Here is a 23,211-nt window from a genome sequence, read left to right as displayed (position 1 = left end):
AGCTATAAGTTCCCCTCTCAGCACTGTTTTAGCTGTGTTCCACAAATTTGATTATATTTTCATTTTCATCCAGTTCAATCCTGCTGTTGACTCCATCTACTGAGATTTTTATTTCAGTTATTGTATTTTTCAGTTCTAATATTTCTATCTGGTTGCTTGCATTTACTATTTCTTTGCTGAGACTATTTATTTGATGAGCCTTTCTATTCTTTTGTTTCAAGCACATTTGTAGTCACTCATGAAAACATTTTTATGATGTCTGTTTCAAGAACACATCAAGTTGTCTCATCCCCATTCTGTCCCTTTCACAGTCCTAGAAGAGATAGAGATGGAAAGATTTTCCCGAAGGCAAAAACATTCCATCAGGAGACTCCGAGAAGAAGCAGGAATCAACTGACTGGTACCTTCATGCTGGCCATTTTCCTGACATTTATTCCCAAACTAAGTTTCTCCCTCCTTCCTCCCTTTCTCCTCCCCCTCCTTACCTCTTGAGAGCTGACTGTGTGCCAGGCATCTTACTGGGTCCTAGGAGAGGAAGGGGGGTAGAGCTAACTAATTTTTTTTCTTTTTTCCTCTCTCAAAGTTGATAACCATGGTGTGTGTGCACGTGTGTGTGTGTGTGTGTGTGTGTTTCAGTAGAGTTTTGAATATAAAATTAACCCAAAAGAGATCAGCTAAAATTCAGTAAGGGCAAGAGGAAGAGTTGGGCAGGTCCAGGGAGCAGAAATCATCAAATCTCATAACATTTCCAGTTTTCAATCAGGGCACAAATATGCTTGGTTGCAGTCAGGGGCTGCTGCCTGGGTGTGAGTGCTGAGCTTTGCCTCCTTTCTCAGCCCCATTCAGCATGAGCCCCCATATAACTTTAGTGCTAATGTCCCCTTCACTGTGTTCTGGAAAAGCCACTTGGTAATTCTGTTAATGTCTAGTAGCCCAGACTCATAGCACTGAAACGCCCTGATGGAATTTCTCCATATTCTGGGTAAGTCACTCAAGAGAATTCTCCTGGGCACTTCAGCATCTTGACCTCTTTATTTAAATGGCAAAACGACAAGTTTGGGGCCTGGCCCTGTTTTCTCCTCCCACTAACTCTAGTTCCCTAGGGCCAAATTTTGCTCTTATTTTCCTACAGATGGCTTTCACCAAATTCTTCTAATTTTTTTATTTGTCTCCAGCGGTTTCCTCTCTTACTTTCGGCCCTGTCTTCTAGAACAGCCTGAAATGAAATCTGCCCCTTGAGCTGTGCACAGAAGACATAGAGGAGAGAGTGTTCAGGCAAGAACCTCTTTCACATGTCCCAGGACAGGCTTGCAGGACCAAGAATCCTCAGAGGGTGATGATCTCCACACTTGGGGAAGCGTGCTGCCGTTCTGAACATGGGATTTCTGCTCTCCAGCTGGTTCTCCACTTAGATGTCGATTTAGATGCTTGATAAAGAAGTGTCAAGGGCAGAGCAGGTGTCATGTTTCACATACTGCTCCATTCGTCCGTGCGATCACATGCTCCTCTTAGGTAATCAGGCACGTGTAGAGTTTGCACATGATGGCGCTTGGCCTGGAAAGCCAATTGGTCCATTTCCCCTGTGAGGAGAGGTTTGTGGAGGAGGTGGGCAAAGTACAGAATGTCAGACAGCAAAGCATGCACTCTTGCTGCAGGACAGGAAATCCTTCTGCCCTTCTCCTCCTAATCCCCTCCCCCTTGCCTCACTCTCTATCTCTGGCCCCTGGTCTGGAGACTGTGCTCACAGAACAATTCTAGGGCAACTGTTAGCTGATGGTGGCTTCTGCTGTATTCCCTCTCAGAGATACCCGACACTGACATTAATCTCTGGAAGTTAGGGTAGCCTTCCAAGCCAAAGGAAGGAATACTGAATGCTGGAATTTCAAGATAGCTACAGCACACTGGGGAAACGTGCATGGCCAACAAGAATGGAAGCTTCTGGAGACCTCTCCCCTGAAAAGGCAGCTGTCTAGGTCCCCTACTGTGGCAGCCAGCTCGCAAGACATGCATCAGTGCACCCGAAATACTCTATAATTGGAAAACAGAACACAACTTCTCACACTGACCCCACCAGTAAGCACGGTGGAACCCACACAGTTGGTTAAATTTAATTTCCTGCAGAAACTTAGCACAAATGCCACCTCCTCTGGCAAGTCTTTTCTAAACCCATGCTGAGCTGGGCACCCCAGCTGAGTGCTTCGTTAACACCCCCAATTTCCTCCGTCTCAGCACGTAACCCACTCCAACACGCTTGCTTATTGGGTTCTCATCTATTAGTCAGGGAATTGAGGGTGAGGGTCTTATTGATATTAGCACCTGCAGTGCCTGGCACATAATAGCCACTCACAGATGTTTCTGAAGAGGGGTTGTGGTAGGTATGTGAAGACAGTCAACAAAATAACCCTTCTGTTGACCTATCGGGGAGCCTGAAATTCCAACCATTGGATATTTATTTCTTTGAGTTAAAAAGTTACTCCTATGCACCAAAGATTCCTTTCCAAAATTAAAGTTTCATCAGGAGAGATAACTGTCATTGAGATTTGGGTGGGGGTTGGTTTGAGAGGAGCCCTGCAGAGCCTTGGCATGAGCTTGAACTTGTGCGGAGAGAACCAGGAATGAAGGGAAGCAGGCATTCCAGGGCCTCAATGGCACAGAGGTACAGGAATGAGGGAAAACCATTTATGGCTGTAACACTACGTCTGAAATTTGATCTCTTTGTCACTTGTAGCTCTTTTCCCTTATTAAATATATATATTCTAAAAAACCCGAAATATATTCTTCAAACGAACCAGGTACTAGAAGAACATCACCTGGCCCATAACGGGTCCTCAGTGAATATGGCAGAACAGCTGCCTTGGAACACCGTCAGCCACAGGCTCACTTCCTTCTGTGTGGCTCTGGCTCGCAAGGAGCAGAGAAGGTAGCAGGAAAAGAACAGGGGAAAAGGATGGGCTTTCACCACCGCAGACCCCGCTACCCTTAATGATCTGGGCTCCAGGAATTCGGAGCAGGGGCTGACACTATTCATGCTGGACTGGGTTTGGAAATGCAGTCAAGCCCCAGATAGGAACCCTTTTCTTCTGTGTGGGAAGCCTGAGCCCATGACTGGCTGCAGATGCCCGAGCAGGGGCTGCAGGCATGCGCGGTGCACACACAGGATGTTTGCTCCTGCTTCCTGCCCTGGGGCCCAGGACACTCTCAAAGGCAAGGGGCCACGATGGGGTCCTCGGGTGGGAAAAGGGCCACCAACAGAAAGGAGGACATCACAGTTTTCCCTGCACTCAGTGGGAGGTGCTTGCAATTAACTTTTGGCTGCCGGGTTTGGTGCTTAAACCAGCTGCTACCTACACATGCTGAGAAAAGGAAGAAAGAGCAGTTAGAATGCAGGAAAAAGGGAAAAACCCCATCTCGCCCACTTGACAGGCTCCAACTGCCTCTGCCAGCCGCTTGTGAGGTGGGGACAGTCCCCTGCAGACGCCCTGCCCCTATGCTGGGGTTGCCGTGGTGAGCGCCGCGTCGGGGCTGGGGGGGCAGAGGTCTTCTCTAAAGCACAAAGGCAGACAAAGGCCCTGCAAGGATGCGTGGGCTGTTCCCCAAACGGAATGCTGCTCCCTGGGCCGAGCCACACGGAGGGAGTGAGCCGGGTGAGGCAAACTGTGGGAGAAGCCAAGCAGAAAGAACCTTTGTGACAGTGACAACTTAAGGAACCCTAGATAACCAGCTTGCTGGGGTGTTTCTAAACCTTCGAGGGGAGGTGCATCAGTGGAGCAGTCATGTGGAAAATTCCCTTTCTCCTCAAGGCTCTGCCGGTCCCACGTTAAGGTAAAGTCATCGTTTTCTTGTGAAAACCCTCCTTCCTAACAGACCAGGATTCCATCAGGCTAGGAGAAAAGGCCCGTTTCTGGGAAGAAGTTGTATTTTGTAAACCTGGGGGACTGAAGGGTTGGGCCATGTCACTCGCTCAGGGACTTGGAGTTTCAGGAAAGACTCATGTGTCTGATTTCCTAGAACATCATTAGACAGAGAAAAAGCTCCATCTAGCCAGACCACAGTGGTGAGGGGACGTGTGGGAGGGAGGCTTGGCATCCTTCCCTCCATATCTGCCCAGTTTCCCCTGTGCATTTGGGGGCAGTGTGAACGCTTGGCGGTTGGTAAGAAATGCTAAGGAAGCTTCCAGCAGCACTCCAGCCTCCGGTCAGTGGAGCCTTCCTGGGGAACTGCCTCTGTAGGTTTTCTTGACCTGGGCCCCAGCGCCCTGTGACTGTGCCAGCCACTCCGACGGGCCCCTGCGTGTGCCAGCTGGACACACAGCAGGTACTCAAACTGCTCCGCTTGTGTCCTCAGACCAAGGTATCATCCGCTTCGCCCCAGACAGTCTGCCCTTCTGCCAATCAAATGGAGAATGGCCAGAGCATCATTGCTGCCGCTGGTGTGACAGCCCTGCCGAAGGTCTGCGATCTGGGGAGGAGAGATTCAAGTGGTTCTGTTTATTCTTGAGCAGGCAGCTTGGCTCTCGTTACCATTTTCTATAGTCGATGTGATGTGATATCGGATCTCACCTACAGAAAAGCCGACCTTGAACTTTACATGGTGCCTCCAGCCAGAGCACTTAGGCAGAGTGGCCTAGCCAGGACCGCGCTGGGGGCTGCAGTGTGGGGAACATTCCAGGCACTCGCTCAGCATCCCTGGTGTGGAAAAGCCTTGCTCTGAGCCAACCCTCCAGTTATAGCAGGTCAGCAGAAGCTCCTTCAACTAGCTTTTGTGCCCTGGCCTGGGGGAAGCAGCACGAATCAGGAATGGCCACTTTCCCCAGAACATCCTACTTGCTTTTCCAAGGAAGGCAGGGAGACGCAGCCGGTGACGACCTCAGGATGTGTTTGTCCCGGTGAGGATCCTTGCTGGGCTGCTGTCTCACACCCAAACTGGAAAGACCGCTGCCAGTTGTGTAAGTAACTCCCCAGAGAACAGACTGAGGAACTGTGCTCATTTCTATTTGATTTAGACAATGATGGTCCGAATGCAGATTGGCACCAAGGGGCCTGCCTTATGACTAATTTCCATCACTGAAAAGAGGGCCCAATTTTTAAGAGGAGACAATCCTGGGAGGCAGGCAGGGAACAGCGGGACCGAACGCTGAGAGCAAAGCTTGATAGGCAAGGTAGAGCCATTTGATTGAGGAAGGGGTTTTGGACTTGACTCAAAAATAGGCTAACCAGATGCCTGGGTTTGCCTGGGACAGTCATGGTTTATGCCTGTCATCCAAGCTTAATTTTTAATGGTGCCCCCTTTCACTCTCAAAAAAAAAAAAGAAGTCCAGGTTTCTGGACTTCTGTCATCTCCCTATTTCAAAGGATAGAGAGACTTAGGGCTGGAAATTTATCCAGGGAGGGACACGTAGGACACGGGGCTCTGAGAAGGTTCATTTGGCTGAGCCCGAAGGAGAGAGACAAGCAGTTGGAAGACCAGGCTGACTCATTCTCAAGCATGTTTAGAATCGCAGGCTTGTTGGCAATGTCCAGGCACAGATTCACAGGGTGTAGATGCTGGATGGGTCTCTGGAGTCATCTAATTCTCTTCCTCTTTTGCCAGAAGAGGACACTGGGCTAAAAGAGGTCAAAGTGACCTGCCCAAGGTCACACGCTGCATCCTGGCAGAGCGGAGATCAGACTTGCCCCCAGTGGACCAAGCCCAGGTGCTCTGCTCTGGAACAGAGGAAAGGGGTGACTCTGAAACATGCTGCCAGGGGAACAGACGCACTGGCTCTGGAGTGGCAGTCCCAGCACAGGGTCATGGACTGTGCCATGGCTCTGAGGCTGAGGAGGGAGGACAGAGACCGTAGACAGGTGAGGTTCAGACCTGCTGAGTGAGCTTGGATGTGGAGCTGGAGCTTAGGTGAGATCCAGAGCCACAGTGGAGTGGAGGGCAGAGCAGAGGCATAAACGGGCTCTGCAGGGTAGTGACAGCAAGGACCGAAGAGATTAATCGGCAAGTAGAACTAAGAACGAGTGAAGGAATAGGTAAGTATGGCGATGGAAAGTGAATGGGGTCATAAGTCATTTACGGAATCTAAATCTTTTCTGTGGTTCAAATCGTAGTGAAATCTCCCTGAGAGGCAAACCCTAATGACAGTTGTCCTACCTCTTGGCATCTTTTCCCAGCCCCTTAGCAGGGCCACAGTGGTGGGGAAATCCTAAGTCATCGACAGCCTTGACCTCTGCTTGGTATTTGGGGAAACCGAGTCACAGGGAAGCCAGCTCCCTCCTGCCTTACGGTAGTCTCAGCAAATAGGGTGTGATTCACAGCAAGCCACGAGCATGATTCCACACGCCAGCCACAGCAGTGTACCTGAGGCTTCGTCAGTCTTACCTCCCGTGTGGCTCTGGCCGAGGTGGGTTTTCTGTGAATCTGCTCATCTGGGAGGAGTCCAGGAAGAAGCCCAGCCTGAGGGTCCAGAGGCTTTGTGGTCACAGCTCAGCTGCCCGACAACTAGCGGTGCCGTGGCAGAGGGCCACGTCTCCTCCCTGCCCTGCTCTTCCTGGTTGTCACGTGAAGGCTCTGGCCTCTGCCATCTCCAAAACCTCACACTCTGGCTTTGTTTTTCCAGGGGTGTCGGACGTTGGCTCGACTGCTGTGTGTTCATCTTTTGCATCTTCCCTGCAGTCTGTGTCTAGAGCACTCTCACAGGTCATGAAGTATCTGTCCTTAAGTTTCAATTACCTGGGACAGTATAGGGATGCAATGGTATGCATGCAAAATATTGTTTTTTAAAACATCGTATTCGACACCAATCTGCATTTTTTTTTTTTTTTTTTGCCTGCAACAACTGTTCACTCAACAAGGTGGAGTTAAATATTTAAGTTGGCTGCAGAGAATCTAGGAAGTGAATAGCTCACTCGAGTAAACATAAACTTGACCACAGGCTGATTGTAGTCAGAACGACCTACTGTCACCCTGAGCAAGTTCTCCCACAGAACGATCTACAAAAATCCTGTACACCACTGTCACGCCCACATGATGCTCTCTGATATGTGACATTAAAAAACCTCAATCTCCTGAGAAAAAATCATAAAATAGTTTCAGTATATATGAACTGAGCACACGTTTTTGTTGAGTGAAACTTCTTTGATGATGCCAGTTCAAATATCTTCAGATATTGAGAAAACACCCACAGACATCACCCTCGGTTGCGACAGTCACACAGTCTGCAGAGACCAACAGGGAAGATGTAAAATACTGAATGCCACTGGACATCATTCCGGGACACCTTGGGCTATCTGAACCCTCTCCCACTTCCAACTGTTAGTTTCTTCTTCTTCTTCTTTTTTTTTAAAATTAATTTTTGGGTGCATTGGGTCTTCGTTGCTGCACGCAGGCTTTCTCTAGTTGCGGGGAGCAGGGGCTACTCTTTGTTGCAGTACGCGGGCTTCTCACTGAAGTGGCTTCTCTTGTTGCAGAGCACAGGCTCTAGGTGTGCGGGTTTCAGTAGTTGTGGCTCGCGGGTTCAGTAGTTGTGGCTCGCGGGCTGTAGAGCGCAGGCTCAGTAGTTGTGGCGCATGGACTTAGTTGCTCCGCGGCATGTGGGATCTTGCCGGCACAGGGCTCAAACCCGTGTCCCCTGCATTGGCAGGCAGATTCTTAACCACTGCGCCACCGGGGAAGCCTCTTCTTTTTTTAAATTAATATTTATTGGAGTATAGTTGAATTATAATGTTGTGTTAGTTTTAGGTGTACAACAAAGTGAATCAGTTATACCTATACACATATCCAGTCTTTTTTAGATTCTTTTCCCATATAGGTCATTACAGAGTATTCAACTGTTAGTTTCTAACCAAATGTTCCCAAGAAGCCAGCCTGGGGCAACGTGTACGTGGCAGGGGGTGAGAAAGTAAGAGAAGGAAGAGGCTTTGGGTGGCATCTCTTTCTACCCTCTCCCTATGGATATGAAGAGAGTGGCTGTGGTATCCCGTCGTGGAGGCCATGGGGACAGCTAGGAGTGGGTCTGGAGGTCTGCTCTCCTGGCGCCAGGCTCCATGCTGTGCCCTCTCTACCCCAGGCTGCCTCTGGGATGCCCAGGTAATCTCCATGCAGCGCTCACCAGCAGGACCAAGCAACACATAGGAGTTGGTTCCGCCCACAGAGGCATGGAGAAGGGAACACGGTGGAGAGATGAACAGGAGGAGAAAAGCAAGAAGGAGGAGATGGTAGGAGAAAACGCTGGACAGAATAGGAAGAAAGGGCCAAAGGCACTGTGTCCTCGTCACCTTGACTAGCGACTGGAGCAAAGAGGTGAGTGTCTGGGGGCCAAGAGCTACTCCAAGGTCACAGTGCCACTGCCTGTACCTGGAAGGGAAGGTCCTGGGGGAATGAGAGCTTAGGGTGGAAAACCTCAAAATACCAAGCAAAGTTTCTGTGCCTGAATGGGTGCCATTCAAAGTCAGTGTATTGGAAGACCCAGGACCCTGATGGACCACGTTTCCCGGGCAAACCCAATGTTTGGTATCAGCACTTCTGTATTATAAAATCAACATCACTGAAAGCTTTAAAAAAAGACAGACTGAAAATATCACATCTTAGGCAAATGAGTTGAAAATCCCTTCTAGTGACGCCCTATATTTTCCACCCATTTCTAAAGTCAGAGAACACCTGGTATGGTATTTAGGTAAAGAAATGCAATTCCTGGTACACGCGGTTTCCTGACAGCACAGAACTGAAATGACGTCACGGAAATGCAGATGCCTCTAGGTCAGTCTGAGGACAGTTTCTAGGTGAAAACATGAGTCTCAGCCATTGGTGGAAAAGTGTGTCTACTTTTATGATCTCCTGGTACCTACTGCTTTCTGCCTTCAAAGACTAAGTTTCAATTAAATGCAGGCAGGCTGCTGGACAGGCTTTTCCACACTTTTGGCTCACCAAGATGTACAACTGAAATGTAGGTTAGACCGCACCTGTGCTCCTTTGTCATTTGGAAGGAAAGAAAACGATGGTCACCAAGAAGAAAAGAAGTTTGTCTCCCACTCAAGGGCGAGGAAGCTATGACATAAGATGCCCCTTCCAGTGGTTCACATGAACAGTCTCATTTGTGAAGCTTTCCCCACGGTGACGAAAGATGTGGCAGACACAGAACGTATGGGATCCTTTGTCTTAATTAAAAAGTATGGTGAGAGTCATAGAATTTGGCCAAGCCTCATAAATCTGCTCAAAGAATCAAGGCTCTGTCAGATAAGCTTAAATAGAACCAACTGAGCCCCCTGGAGAATTGAATACATTCCCCGCTAGTGGTTGACACCCACTTTCCTGTCACTTTGCTGCACTCCGAGGACGGCGGCTGTGCTCATTAACCAGCAACCCTCCTACCCACCGATGACAAGTTTATCCCCAAGGGGCACAAAATTCAGGGATGATAAATTTTCTCCTGCTCGTAAAAGTGAAACTCTCCTCAGGGCAATAAAAATGCCGTGAGCCTTTAAGGCAATCAGTGCTTTGCGTGATAACGTACCTTCTTTAACAAAGCCTGGTCCTCTTTTCAGGACATCTCCTCACGGCCAGGGAGAACCGCTCTAAAGTAACTGGAAAGGAAGAAAGAGAAAGTGAATGGCATCCCTTTGGACCCTTTGGACCCTGTTTGGAGGAGGACATCGTGGTGATAACAGATAGAGGTGGCGTGCTACAGTCTTTCCTTGGTGATCGGTTCAAGGGGGACACAGCCCGCCCCGGGGAGGTGGGAGCAGGGCCAGCACAGTCACTTCACCCTTGTCAGCAGGGATGATTACATCAGAGTACACAGCCGTGACCATCAGCAAAGCTCCATCCCAAAATGGTACAAATGAGCTTATTTATGAAACAGAAAAAGAGTCACAGATGTATTACAGAAAACAAATTTATGGTTATGGGGGGGGAGGGGGAGGGATACATTGGGAGATTGGGATGGACATATACACACTGCTGTATATAAAACAGATAACTAATAAGAACCTACTGTATAGCACAGGGAACTCTTCTCAATACTCTGTAATGACCTATATGGGAAGAGAATCTAAAAAAGCGTGGATATATGTATATGTATAACTGATTCACTTTGCTGTACACCTGAAACTAGCACAACATTGTAAATCATCTATACTCCAATAAAAAATAAGTTAATAAAATTAAAAAAATAAAAAATACACCGCCGGGAGGCCCTGGGTTCAGCCACCATATGGCCCGTCCTCTCCCCCATGACAACACTGCCTGTTCATGTCCTGTGACCACCGTCTAGAGGACTCCACCTGCCTTTGTAAATTTGGCGGTGCTACCTTTTCTCTCTCAAGTCGCCATCGTGATTCCCACGGTGTTAAGTCTTCTCTGGGTATGAATGATGGGGGCCCAGCGTTGACTCAAGCAAACCCAACAAGTCCCCCAAATATTTCAAGTCGCATTTCCCCTACCATCTTTCTCCAACAGGACGGTGGAGAGAAACCAAGAAGGTCTGCAAAAAAGATTAATGATCCATTTTAATTGGCCATGAAAGCTCTAGTAATATCAACCGAGACAATTTACACAAATTACACTCCCCTTCTCTATGCTGGTGGCCCAGCTCTCACGCAAGGCCCATTCTCGTGAGCACGCTTTTCAGTGTAAATAAGCACGAAACCACAACTGCGTCCCATGCATGCTGCTTTGACTGTGTTGTTTCTTTCTCGAAAATGCTCCCATGATTCCCTGCCACCCTCAGATTTAAATCCACTTCTTTCGACAGGCATTAAGGCTTTAACTGAGTGACCCCGTGTAGATGAGCCTCTTATTTCCAGACTCAAAGTTGCATTCACTCTTTACCTGTCGTCACCCTTCACTGCCGTCTGCTGGGCAGTCTCATCTCCTGCCTTTGAGGGCAGCATAGCTCAACCACCCATCCAACGACTCAAAGCCACTGGCCATTCCCTGGGTCCAGCCCATTTTCCACAATGGAATATTACTCAGCCATAAAAAGAGTGAAATAATGCCATTTGCAGCAACATGGGTGGACCTGGAGATTATCATACTAAGCGAAGTAAGTCAGACACAGAAAGAGAAATATCATATGATATCGCTTATATGCAGAATCTTAAAAAATATGATACAAATGAACTTATTTACAAAACAGAAGTAGACTCACAGACTTAAGAGAATGAACTTATGGTTACCGGGGGAAAGGTGGCGGGGGAAGGATAGATTGGGAGTTTGGGATTGACATGTACACACTGCTATATTTAAAATAGATAACCAACAAGGAGCTACTGTAAAAAATAAAAAATAACACCCCCCTGCCAAAAAAAAAATCTGCACTCGGTGTTCTTTGGATAATCTTTTAGAAGGTGGCTATTTTATTTGGTAGAGGTTTCTGCTGTGATGTGACGTGGCATCTTCCTCAGCACAGGCCGTGGACATCTAAACACTTTCTCCTGGCCTCCTCGGAGGGCTACTAGATTCTCACCCTCCCCTCTCCCCTCCCTGGGGTGGCCCCGCATCCATGCGTCCAGCTGCCTGTGTGCTGGACTCCACTGTGACACCTTTCCTTGTTCACGAGACACGGCACCCAGGCGAGCAGCTGCTCCCTGAAATTCTGTATTGATACATCTAAACCAAACCAGTTGAGCTCCACACCTAGGCATCCCTTTCCTGAACTTTCCCATTTCAGTGGGAGGGACTGTCATCCACCAGCCCCCAGGCCCAAATCTTTGATTTCCCCTCCTGTCGCCATGCCTGCGGACGCTCCTTGCCCCACAAAGGCACCCCTTCCCCGTGGCGCAGCTGCCGCTCTGATGCCTGCAGAACCCTTCTAACTTGCTGCCCAACCCTGAGGCCCAGCCCTCCTCTCCTGCCACCGTAGGAAGGCTGGCACTGCCCTCTGGCTTCTCCTCTCCTCCACCATCTTAGTCCCTCTGCCCTGAACAAGACGTCCTCTCCAAAGGCTCCTCACCATCCTCAAACCACGGCTTGGTCCTCAGCCCACATGACCCTCTCCCTCTCTCCTCCCAGTCTGCCCAGAGACCACCCTCTGCCAGGCCCAGTGGATGGAGGGGTCAGCTGCACAGGCTTGGAGTCAGATGGACCTGACTTGACATCCTCAACGGTGCTGCCGCCACCAGCCTCCTCGGACGACAGATGAGTCACACACTGACTGAGCCTCAGTTTCCTCACCAGCCACATGTGGAGAGGGTGCCGGCCTCCTGGCGTCAGTGTGAGGACTCATGCAGAGGCTGGATGTCAGTGCCCAGTGCCGGGGGGGCACGCCACCCAATTCTCTGCACCTCTAAGGAGTTTTGTCTAATTTTTCCCCATCACACTGATTTATTCCCGTTTGATGTATTGGCGTGACATGTTACAAGCTGGGTTCTTCTTTTTGAGTCTTGTTTTGGTTTTTAGGTGCACACACTGCCGTATCACAGGAGGGAAGAAGCTCCGGGCTCCGGAAGACAGCCTGGGTCTTAGCCTGTTTGTTCTATGCCCGTCCTGCCCAACAGGCCTCAAGTCATGACCCAGTTTTTGGAACCGGACTGGAGTGCACTTGTGGGGACACAGGACCCCACGGGTGGAGCTTTCCCTTAACTGGCCCTCTGCGTTTCATGAATCGATCACCTCTCACTCCTTTGACACAAACGATAAAAGCCAACCTTGACAACTGCAGGTCAAACAGAAGCAGGGCTCACCGATTCCTTGGCTGTTTCCCCTCGCCTCAGAGTCAGGGTGACAGATGCTCTCATGCCCAAAGCGGGTTTCTCCCCCACCTCCCCCTGCTCTGATTTCTACCAAGTCCCGAAAGAGGAAGGAAGGGCAGAAATGTGGCCCGCAGCTCTTGGGGCCCAGGTCTGGGGCCCAGTGACAACCCCAGGGGAGCAGCATTGCACGGGTGACACTTCACTCTCCTCTCCCTCCTCCCGCCTCCACTTCTAAATAGGAAAATAACCCTCAAAATGAAAGCAGTTGCGGTATCTACTTTCCTCTCCCTTTGTTACTGATTCAAGGAGCTGCCTGCCTAGTGAGAAAAGAAACGATGCTGCACCCAGATCAGCGCCCACAGAACACAGGTCGCACTGGGGCGCGCTCTTCCTAAAGAGACTCGGGAGGGGATCATCTTCCTGATTCCACGTTTCAGTTGTTGTAACTGCTCTTAGTGTCCCAGTGCCATTTACTTCCGTAGGGGCTGCAGAGGCTCCCGCCTGTCTGAGTACAGTCAAGCCCTCCTTGGTTCAGCCTTTCCACCCTGTGTGACAAAACGTCAGCCTGACAATAGAGGGAGAACAATAGATTTTTAGGTAACATACTTGTTAGCTTTGAGGTTGTTAGCTTTGAGGTTGGGGAGGGAGGTGAGAGGGATGCATAGAAAAAAATGACCTGATTGAAGTAAGAAACAAAACCAAAAAAAGTGGTAGTTTGGGAGAAAAAAATTATAGGCCAGCATGAAATACATAGGCCTCCCCTTTGACGAGCTGGTGGATAAATTATGTAAAACGGCCAAACCCCTGCAGCCGTTTCTCAAAGGCAGACAGGATTTTGCAACACGGGGGATACCCTAAAACTCAAAGAAATGCTTGTGCCTAGGATGCTATCATGATGACGTGTTGATACAAATAATGGGGGAAAGTAAGATGAACCAAATGCACAACGCCATCGTCCTTTTTGAAATATGGCTGGTGAGACTGGGCACAATCGTTAAGTTCGCAGGCACAGCTGGCCTGGACACGTTACAGAAGGGGTTGTATTTCTCAGGAATCCTGTCTCAGAATATTCTTTCAGCTTTTCTCTCAATCCCTATGACAGGGCCCTGGGAACCAGGGGTCCTGCCCCAGTTGTCAAGCTTTAGAGAGCCCTGCTCTGGCATTCCTCTGTCCACAGCCTTCCCCACGGGCTAATGGGGGAGCGCCCGCCTGGAGCCTGCATCTGACTTCTCCAGCCCAAGTAGCTTGAGCTTCTCTGCTGGGAATGCTCTCCTCCTGGTGTGTGCACCCTGGACCCATGGGGTGGCCAAGGGGAAGCTGTTGGGAGGGGTGTAGACAGACCTTGGGTGTCGAGGCTGGAGGAGGTACACAGTGTGGAATGCAGCTGTGGATGGGAAAGAGGGAGGTGGGGAAAGGGGGATGCTTTTCCCCAGGCTGCAGAGTTCACAAAACTTCCAGGAGTCTGAGAATTCTAGATTCCCACCTGGCCTTCTGGATGAATAAAGCTACACGTGCCATGGCGGGAGGACGGAGTATATTTTCTTCACTGCTTTGTAATCTTGTCTGGTACCCGCACTGTGGGTCCCACACACAGTGGAGGCTCAGGCTAGAGAATAAGCACCCGGTGCGAAAATACAGGCTCACCCAAGCCTCTTCAAAGCCAGGCCCCCCGTCCATCCCTGGAAGGAGGAAACTCAGTCCCAGCTGAGTCTCCAGAATGGCAGGAAAATGTGGCTTTCGCCTCACATACCTACAGTGAAGATGAGGAAGCCAGCCTCCATGTTGGGGCAGCAGAAATGGGGAGGCTGACACCTGCCCCTAAACAGAAGGTCCTACCTGGAGGAGTGTGAGTTGGGCACGCCAGGGCATGGCGCTGCACCCAGCACAGGGTCCTCCCTGGCCCCGGAGGCGGGCGTCCCACCTGGCTGGCTTGGGCCTGCCTCTCCCTGGGAGCCCCAAGGGCCAGGCTCCCCTGACGCCCATGCGCAAGGTGGAAGACTGCAGTGGCTGTCCCTCAGCGGTCCCCTCTCACCTGCGAGTGACAGCCGTGCTCGCGACACCCTTTGCAGAACTATCTGTCACTCCAGGCTTCTGAAGTCCCCCTCCCACCTCTTCTTCACAACATAACAGGGAAATGTTGAAAGAGAGAGAGAGGGCTGCGTCTCTGCAGAAAGAACTCCAGCTCTGTGTTCAGAATCAGCACAGAGGGGGAACGGGGGCTTTTAACTTCTTGGCGGCCAACAGGTGTAGCAGTTCTGGCCTCCTGCCCATTGAGATGGGCTGAAAGGGCGTGGAGCCGACCCCTAGGAGCCTCTGTGCCAGGCAAGGGTCCTGGCTCCCCTCTCCCTCCGCACTCCCACGCCCCCCCCCCCACCTGCTCTGTCCTTGTTGCTGGCCCTGCAGCACTTGCCTGTTCCTCCCTCAGCTCACGGGATCCATTCCAGAGAGCAGGCAGGGCACACGGGGCATATACCACACTCCCCTCCTCTGTGACCACGAGCATGACAGGAGCTCAGAGGTGCCTCTTCCCGAGGCAGACAGGCTCCAGTTCCCTGTAACTAAGTCTCAGTGCACTTTCTGCCTGAGTCCTGGGACCTCAGCACTTCCAAAGGATGGGGACGGGGCCCTCTGCTCCTCCAGTGCAAACCCTCCCTTCAACCCCTACTGCCACCACCTCCATGCAGATCTGTCCTCTCGCTTGCTGGCCACACTCACTGGTTTTGGGCTCCGCTCCCCGCCCATCCCCACCCTGGGCCACTGTCTCCAATGCAGCATGGCCCCTGGGCCAGGAAAATTCCCCTCAAGGGAGCCTGGGTCAGAGGGTCGCTCTCCAGCTCAGCCCCTCCACTGGCGTCCTACTGTCTACCCGGCAAAGGCCGAGCTCTGCAGTGCAGCACTCAGCGTACCCAGCCCGCCCCAGCCCATTCTTGCAGGCTCGTCGTCTCAACACTCGTCCTGGCCCCTCCCCCGGAAGCCTCCCTTCTGGTGGGAGAGGGGCATTGGCATCCCCTGGACAAGCCTGTCACTCTATCACCTTCGTCTTTGCCCACGCCGTAGCCTCCTCCTGGAACGCACTGCCACACTTCCAACTTTGGGATCCTATTCACACTTCAAGACCCAGCACCGAGGGGCCCTCTGTGAAGCCACCTTGGAGTCCTGCGGCATCTACCAACTACTGGTACCCCTCCCAGGCTCGGCAGCGTCCACTTGCATGAGGGTACGGCGTTCACATCTTATTCCCTCTCCTACTCCTAGCCCAAAGTCTACAAGTAGGAGGCACTGCCAACTTTGTAAGCAAATAAACTACACTTCTCTCCACTCCTTTGAAATCTGTAAGAACTCTGCGCACGCAGGGGGAGGGCGTGGGCCAGCAGGGCCTGCACTGCTGGAGGGAGGTAGAAGGCCAGCGTGGCCAGGCCCTGCGGTGGGAACAGTGACAGGGTCTCACTGACGGCTGGGAAGCCTGGACCTAGTCCGAGCTGTGGGAACGAGACGCGGATAAACGGCGGCCAAGGTCTAGATGTGGGCAGTTCCTGTGAGGAGGGGGCGGCCGTGTGAGGGGCCGAGCCCTGCCTGCAGTGTCTGGGCCCCGGGAGGGAGGCTGTATCCCCCTCCCCATGCCTGCAGCGTCACACGTCCATTCGATCTTCCTTCCCTGGGTTCTTTCCCATGAAGCTGGTGACAAAGGACATCCATCTGTGGTCTTTGGCTCGGGTCAGGCTTGAAGTCACGAGAGGGAGCTCACTCATCACGGATTCTCCGGGAAGAGTCCTTTCAGCCCAGAGCAAGCGTGGCCATTCGCTTGGGAAGCCATGAGGGCCTAGCTCAGCTGGACTCCTGTCTCCGGAACCCACAGTCTTCCCGTACGCGGGAAGCTGCCCGGCCTCAGGTGCATGGGGTGTCCTCTCGCTTGTTCGATGTGGTCCCTGTCTCACCTTGACCAAGGAATGCTGCCTGGGGTCTGGTCCAGACCAGGAGGCAGAGCGAGAGGCAACCATCGGTGGTGGCCATATCGCCCTATCTTCTCCCTGGCAGACAGCCCTCCCCGTGGGAGTGTCCCGACCACCTGCAGATCCCTCGCAACTGCCGGGAAAGGCAACTCTGACAGTGACGCTCAGCTGGGGGGTCACACCCCTCCCTGCCGCTGATCCACCAAGAGAACAGGAGCTGACGGAGTTTGGAAAACCGAGAGCTGTGGACCCCAGGAGGGTCACGGACAGGACGGCCGTGAGCCATCGCCCAGGGCCTGGCATCCACTCTGATGTTCCATTGTGAGGGAGTCTCCTCTCAGTTTAACATCATGCTTCTGCTCAGGACTGGGGTGTCTCTGTGGCTCCCAGGCCTCTCTGCCCTTCGCCTGTCTCAGTGTCTCACTTACATGCCCCAGGCCCCGCTCGTGCCCCAGGTCCAAGTGAAATCTCATCCCGTCCGGTCTCCCGGTGCCAGAGCCAACCCCTCCCTCGTCAGCCTCCGCCTTCCCTCCTACCTCACCCTTCACGTCCGATCACTCTCAAGGTCCCGTAGATTCCTTCCCTGTAACATCTCCGGAACCCCACCCTCCGCCCCAGTCCTGCCGCCATCGCTTCTGAGTTCGTTTCCTCCCAGCTTCTTCCTGGACAGCCTCGCCCAGCCTCCCTGGTCACGATTCCCCTCCACACCACAGATAGAGGCGTCTCCCTAAAGCCCCAAGCAGGCCATGCCTGCCCCTGCTCTGAATCTCTCCCAGACCCCCACTGACTGTGGAGGTGGACAGTGAAAGCTCCCGCACGTGGCCCACACGGGCCCTGCGGGACCCCGACTCCCACCCTCTACGTTTGCCCTGCATCCTGGACGCACCACACCACAAGCGCTTTCCCAAGTCACCCGTGCACTTCATGCCTCCCATTTTGCTCTTCCTTCTTCTTGCGATGCGCTTGCCACCTACATGCTAAAGGTAAATCTTGCCCATCCATCGAAAATCAAGGTCTCGGGGCTTCCCTGGTGGCGCAGTGGTTAAGAATCCACCTGCCAACGCAGGGGACACGGGTTCGAGCCCTGGTCTGGGAAGATTCCGCATGCCGAGGAGCAACTAAGCCCATGCGCCACAACTACTGAGCCCAAGTGCTACAACTACTGAAGCCGGCGCGCCTAGAGCCCGTGCTTTGCAACAAGAGAAGTCACCACAATGAGAAGCCCGCGCACCGCAACCAAGAGTAGCCCACGCTTGCCACAAGTAGAGAAAGCCCACGTGCAGCAACGAAGACCCAGTGCAGCCAAAAGCAAATAAATTTTTTTAAAAAAGTATATCTAAAAATATCAAGGTCTCAAACACTGATCACCTCACCTGGGACTTTGTGGGGAGCCACGTGAACCCCACACACTGGCCGACGTCTCTCCCATGTTCTCCCAGTGCACCAGGTCTGGGGTAACTCTCATCCCAGCTCCTTGAGCAATTCTAAGTATGATTTTCTATATTAAAAAAATGATCCCATATCCCATATTCTAAAGTTGAACATATTTGCAATAAACATAAACTTACATTTAGGTTTTAAAGGACAACCTGTGTCCTGCCATCTGGACTATAAGTCCTTTTGGCTGCCCTCTTGGACACAGAATCATTTTCACCTATAATCACAGAAATCTGTAGGAATGTATTTTATTTTCTAGGCTGCCAATTAAGAGAGAATTTCTGAGTAATTTTTAGGAAAAAAAATCCCCATAGATAGCTTCATCCATCTTTATTTATACTGATGTTACATAAAATTTCCCCATTGAGGATTCAACATGCACTTTGATGGACCACATCAGGCGTCCTGAGTCAGTTAGGGGAGGTGAAATACTGATGAAATACTGATGAAAACCTCACTTTTAGTTATCTGGTGATCCTTTCCCCATCTAACATTTTATGCCACTTTCAGCATATATCAAAACTTGTTTAACGATTATATCTCAAAGGATTGAATGCTCTTTTTTTTTCTTTTCAGTTCTCACGTTTCTGAGTAAAAGCCATCATGTTCAAGTTAATAGAGTATTATGTTTCCTCTGCAAACAAATTCCCATAATTCATAAACAAAGAGAAAGGTAAATTCATGAAGAGGAGACACAGCACCAGTTTTCCACCTGACATTTGGGATCTAGGTTAAAAATGATGTTTTTGTCTCTGGTGATTTATCAAACTCCAGATTTCATAAAAGATAAAGATGCATTGAAGAAGGAACACATCATCTTAATGCTTCATTTTGACACTTTGGGTCTCTAAAAAGCATGTATTTTGAAGCTCTCCCCTCCAGAAACTCAATTGTTTCCATGATTTGCACAGTGAATTCTTGTTTTTCAAGCACACTTAAGTGAGAACATGCCAGGAGACACCTTGAAAGAAAATGGTCACATTTGAAACATACAGATTATTTATAGATAGAAAACTCAAAGAACTGAAAGAAAATCTGGTTGTCAACAGACAGTTGCTTTTTCTATGTTTTCTCTGTAGCTCAATTTGGGTTTTGTGTGGGTGGCTCATGTGAACTCAAAGGTTATTTGCTAAATGTTTTGTGAGATTAGAACATGTTGTCCTTTAAAACCTAAATGCAAGTTTATGTTTACTGCAAATATGTTCAACTTTAGAATATGGGATATGGGATCATTTTTTTAATACAGACAATCACACCTAGAATTGCTATGATATAACAAGATTTCCTATGCTTCTATTTTTCATTCACAGTTTAGAAGGTCTTATTCTTAATCATATTCCTAGCAGAAATCTCACAATATAGAGAGTTACGCAGTGCAAATTTTTGCTTTTTCACCTTTTGGGTTAATTTCACCTGCCAACTTGAACACTGATGAGCCTTATTTTTTTTTTTTTTTTTTTAATTATTTATTTATTTATTTAATTTTGGGTGTGTCGGGTCTTCGTTTCTGTGCGAGGGCTTTCTCCACTTCCGGCGAGCGGAGGCCACTCTTCATCGCGGTGCGCGGGCCTCTCACTGTCGCGGCCTCTCCCGTTGCGGAGCACAGGCTCCAGACGCGCAGGCTCAGTAGTTGTGGCTCACGGGCCCAGTTGCTCCGCGGCATGTGGGATCTTCCCAGACCAGGGCTCGAACCCGTGTCCCCTGCATTGGCAGGCAGACTCTCAACCGCTGCGCCACCAGGGAAGCCCATGATGAGCCTTATTTTGAACATACTTAGGTACCAGGAGCTGGAAAGTCAGTGTGGACCATAGCTCAGGTCTTTGCAATTCATCATATAAGGTACATTTTTCGATCACACAGTGTACAAAGGAGCAAAAAAAAAAAAAAAAAAAACCTTTTTTTTTTTTTTTTTTTTTTTAAAGGCAGGGACGGTTTATTTTTCTTGCCTCTTTAGCAATGCTCAGCTACCAGATTCTGGTCCAACAAGCACTTATGAGCCCCATCAAGTGGGCAGATGGCAGCAGTCTGCTGGATTCGAATCCCCCTTCCGCTGTGTGGCCCTGGGCAACTTACGTAGCCTCTTTGTGCTTCAGCTTCCTCAGAAGGAAACTGGGTAGATGGTGGTCCCTCCCTCATTGCCCTGGTGGGGGATTAATGAGTGCTCATTAATCTCACACAAAGCCTGTGAGATAGAAAAAATAAGAAGCATGATTCAGAGACAAAGGCGGTGAGAAGAGCGAAAAGCAGCACAGGCCAACTTTAACCCAGGTAAGTACGTGTTCAGTAAAATACAAAGAAAACCACCCCCCCCACCCCGAAAGTTCAAGAACACTAGAATGCCCATTCTTCGGCGTTCATCTGCAGGAAGGAAAGTCCTTGGGGAGTTGAGGGTGGGAGGGCTTTTCTCAAAATCTGATGCTAAAAAGTCTTGGTGTCAGCCAGCCCCGGGGCAGAGTCCCGGCTCCACAACTTAGATCGGTGTGATCCGAGGTGACTGTTCACCCCCGAGCTGAGTTTCCTCAAGGGCTGTGTGAGGTTGTGGTGGAGACTGAAGAAGTGACAGGGTCCAGGCGCTCAGCACGGCCCTGGCTCAGAGGAAGCACCGAATAGGCGGAGACGGAGGCCATCAGTCCAGTCAGCCAATATCCCGGGGCCCGGAAGGTAAGTGACATTTATTAGGGTCTGGGTCCAAGTACTGCAGCTAAATTCTGTCCCTCACGGGCCTCCGCAAAACAAATATCCTCCAAGAGTCTGACCTGGCTTTTTCCTCGTCTCCCTCTTCCGAGTGCGACAGAATCTTCAAGGTCATCTGTCATAAAACTATCTCAGAAATTGTCACCTCCAGCAAAGAAGAGTGAGTTATCAGAGCTCTCTCGGGACCTCCCAGGTGACACACTCCCGGGTGCTGGGGTGAGCAGGGTCCCCGGGGGCTCTGGCGAGGGTCGTGTGACAGCACTTCTTGAGAAGGCAGTACTTGGGGTCTTTGGGTCTGGCTGACACAGACCTCAAGTGCACCTACATGGCCTGGGGCTTCAGGGAAGGAAACCCCGCGTTATGATGCAGGGAGCGGCCTGCGTGATGTCGCAGAAGAGATCTTCCTCCGCTCACTGGAGCCCGGGAGCCACGCTCCCTCACACCTGCTCTCCCAGGACGGGGAAGGCTCGGAATGTGGTCCAAAGTTGGGCGTCGGCATTTTGGAACTTTCTCTCTTCCTGTGTCTATTTGATGAGGCACAAAATTTAAATCCGATGTGGCAAAGTTGCACGCTCTGTGCCGGGTTTCCGGGCTTCAGTGCTCAGGTCCAGCTAAACAAATTCTTCTTTTTAAGAGCCATCATGTATGTGAGCAGAGTACCCCCTGCTCCTACTCCAAACAGCCTCCATCCGGGCGCCTCCACTCTCTTCCTCTCTCCCTCTTGATATTGTGCCGGTTCTCATGTTCTCTTCTCCCCACGTGTTGCCACCTCCTGGGTTCCCAGAGGGAGCCTCTCTATTGTCCCAGACTCTGGCATTAGGGACCCAGAGAGTCCCACAGAGTGTGCAGGACATCCACGGGGGCCTCTCCCGGCCACCGCACCCTCTGACGTGGACCCATCAACTCCCAGTTGCCCTCTTTGCTCTCAGGAACAATGGGTCTGAGACGTGTCCCCCCATGTGAGAAAGACAGAGAAAATGAGGCCAGAAACGGTCCTTCTCTTCTCCATTGTCGGAGCCTCCAAGATGCTGGTCTGTTGGGATCTAGCAGCAAATCGTACCTGCCCACCCTTGGCTCTCCAGATCCCCTCGCCTGCTTCCACCACCCACATATTTAATGAGTGCCAGACAAAGAGGAAGGTCAGCAGCAGGGCAGGGGTACCCCAGCTCCTCCCTCCATCAGAGGGAGCCCTCAGGGCTCACTGGGACTGCTCTAAAACTCCTGGGCCCAGCAGAGGATGCTGATGGGAGAGGAAGGCACACAGGCTGTCACAGCCAAGGGAGCACCTGTGGTACTCACCCTGCTCCCCCACCTGCCAGACCTCCATCTCTGGCGGTCACAGCAGAATATGGCAGAAACTGTTATCCAAAGAATGAGATGTGCTGACTTTTGACTTTTAGTTCCACCCCAGAGGTCATGTTTGCCCTTCAAGCTGGGAGGACTCAGGGTTTGGAGGGACTTCTGTAGTTAAGTGTAAGGGGACGACAAGCTCCTCAACTCACACTGGACTTTGGGATGAAGTTGTGGCATTTTATTTTTCTGCGCTTGCATATAAAGCAATGTGCATTCAAGGAGGTGATAAGTGTATTCCCGTAATTTCCTGGAAGATGAATGCCAAAGCTAAAGCTAAATCAAGGTGAATGTAATTTGCATAAAGAATAGCCACATTAACAATGGGGAGGAAAATGCTGATCCCATGAATACTGGAAAAAGGACTCACAGATAAAATGCAGAAATAACGCTTTAATAATGCATGTGATCACATTTTTATTAACAAAGGACGTCTTGTTTGGAAGCAAATACATCCTTGAGACGAGTCTAAAATTAATCCTCCGATAGGCAGAAATCCACACTACTTATATATTCTAATTATAGTTACAAGCTGCGCTTAATGCAAACATTCTAAACTCTTAGTCACTTCATTAAGAACCAGAAAAGGGACTTCTTGAAGCATAATGAGAGCTACTCACAAGCTTTGAGAAAGAAAACGAAGAGACAATTCTGCATAGAGCTGGAGAATGCCGGATGTAATTTATTTAATAAAAGTGCTTAGTGTCTCTCTTTTGGGTTAGGAATTGGTACACCCTTAGGGGTTCAGACAGTGCCATGCTTCAGGACTGCTATTTCTAGGGCAAGATAAAAATGTGTATCAGAGAAAAGTAATCATTTATCATCGTAATGGTTACATCCCACTTTAGAAACCACCAGAGACTGCTTAACATTTTTATTTCCAACGTGGTTTTCCTGAGTCTTCAGGTGACAAATGGAAACTGATGCCAGAAGGCTTTTTTTCCGTTTGTTCCTTATAAAAATGGCTAGATGTGGAGTTCATTTTCATCTGGGGTGACGCTCAGGTCTGTGCTTTCGCAGTCTGATCCTTCCCTTCCCGCTTTGTGTGGTTCCTTCAAAAGTCTCCAAAGGCAACATCTGGGTCCAGTCAATGAAGACAGATGGGC

General features: G+C 50.3%; 1 protein-coding gene across 1 annotated transcript in view; it reads right to left on the bottom strand.

The window, feature by feature from the left end:
- The window catches only part of ACOXL (acyl-CoA oxidase like), a 317,745-nt gene that overhangs the window by 49,443 nt on the left and 245,091 nt on the right, over nt 1-23,211 (bottom strand). Inside the window, 2 exon segments of the mRNA XM_036873780.1 lie at nt 9,497-9,522; nt 9,525-9,566. Of these exon segments, the coding sequence (XP_036729675.1) occupies nt 9,497-9,522; nt 9,525-9,566 (68 nt within the window).

This window comes from Balaenoptera musculus, chromosome 13 (assembly GCF_009873245.2).
Source record: "Balaenoptera musculus isolate JJ_BM4_2016_0621 chromosome 13, mBalMus1.pri.v3, whole genome shotgun sequence".
NCBI classification, from domain to species: domain Eukaryota; kingdom Metazoa; phylum Chordata; class Mammalia; order Artiodactyla; family Balaenopteridae; genus Balaenoptera; species Balaenoptera musculus.
Note: the sequence above shows the minus strand (reverse complement) of the source record. Positions and strands in the feature narration are given on the sequence as shown.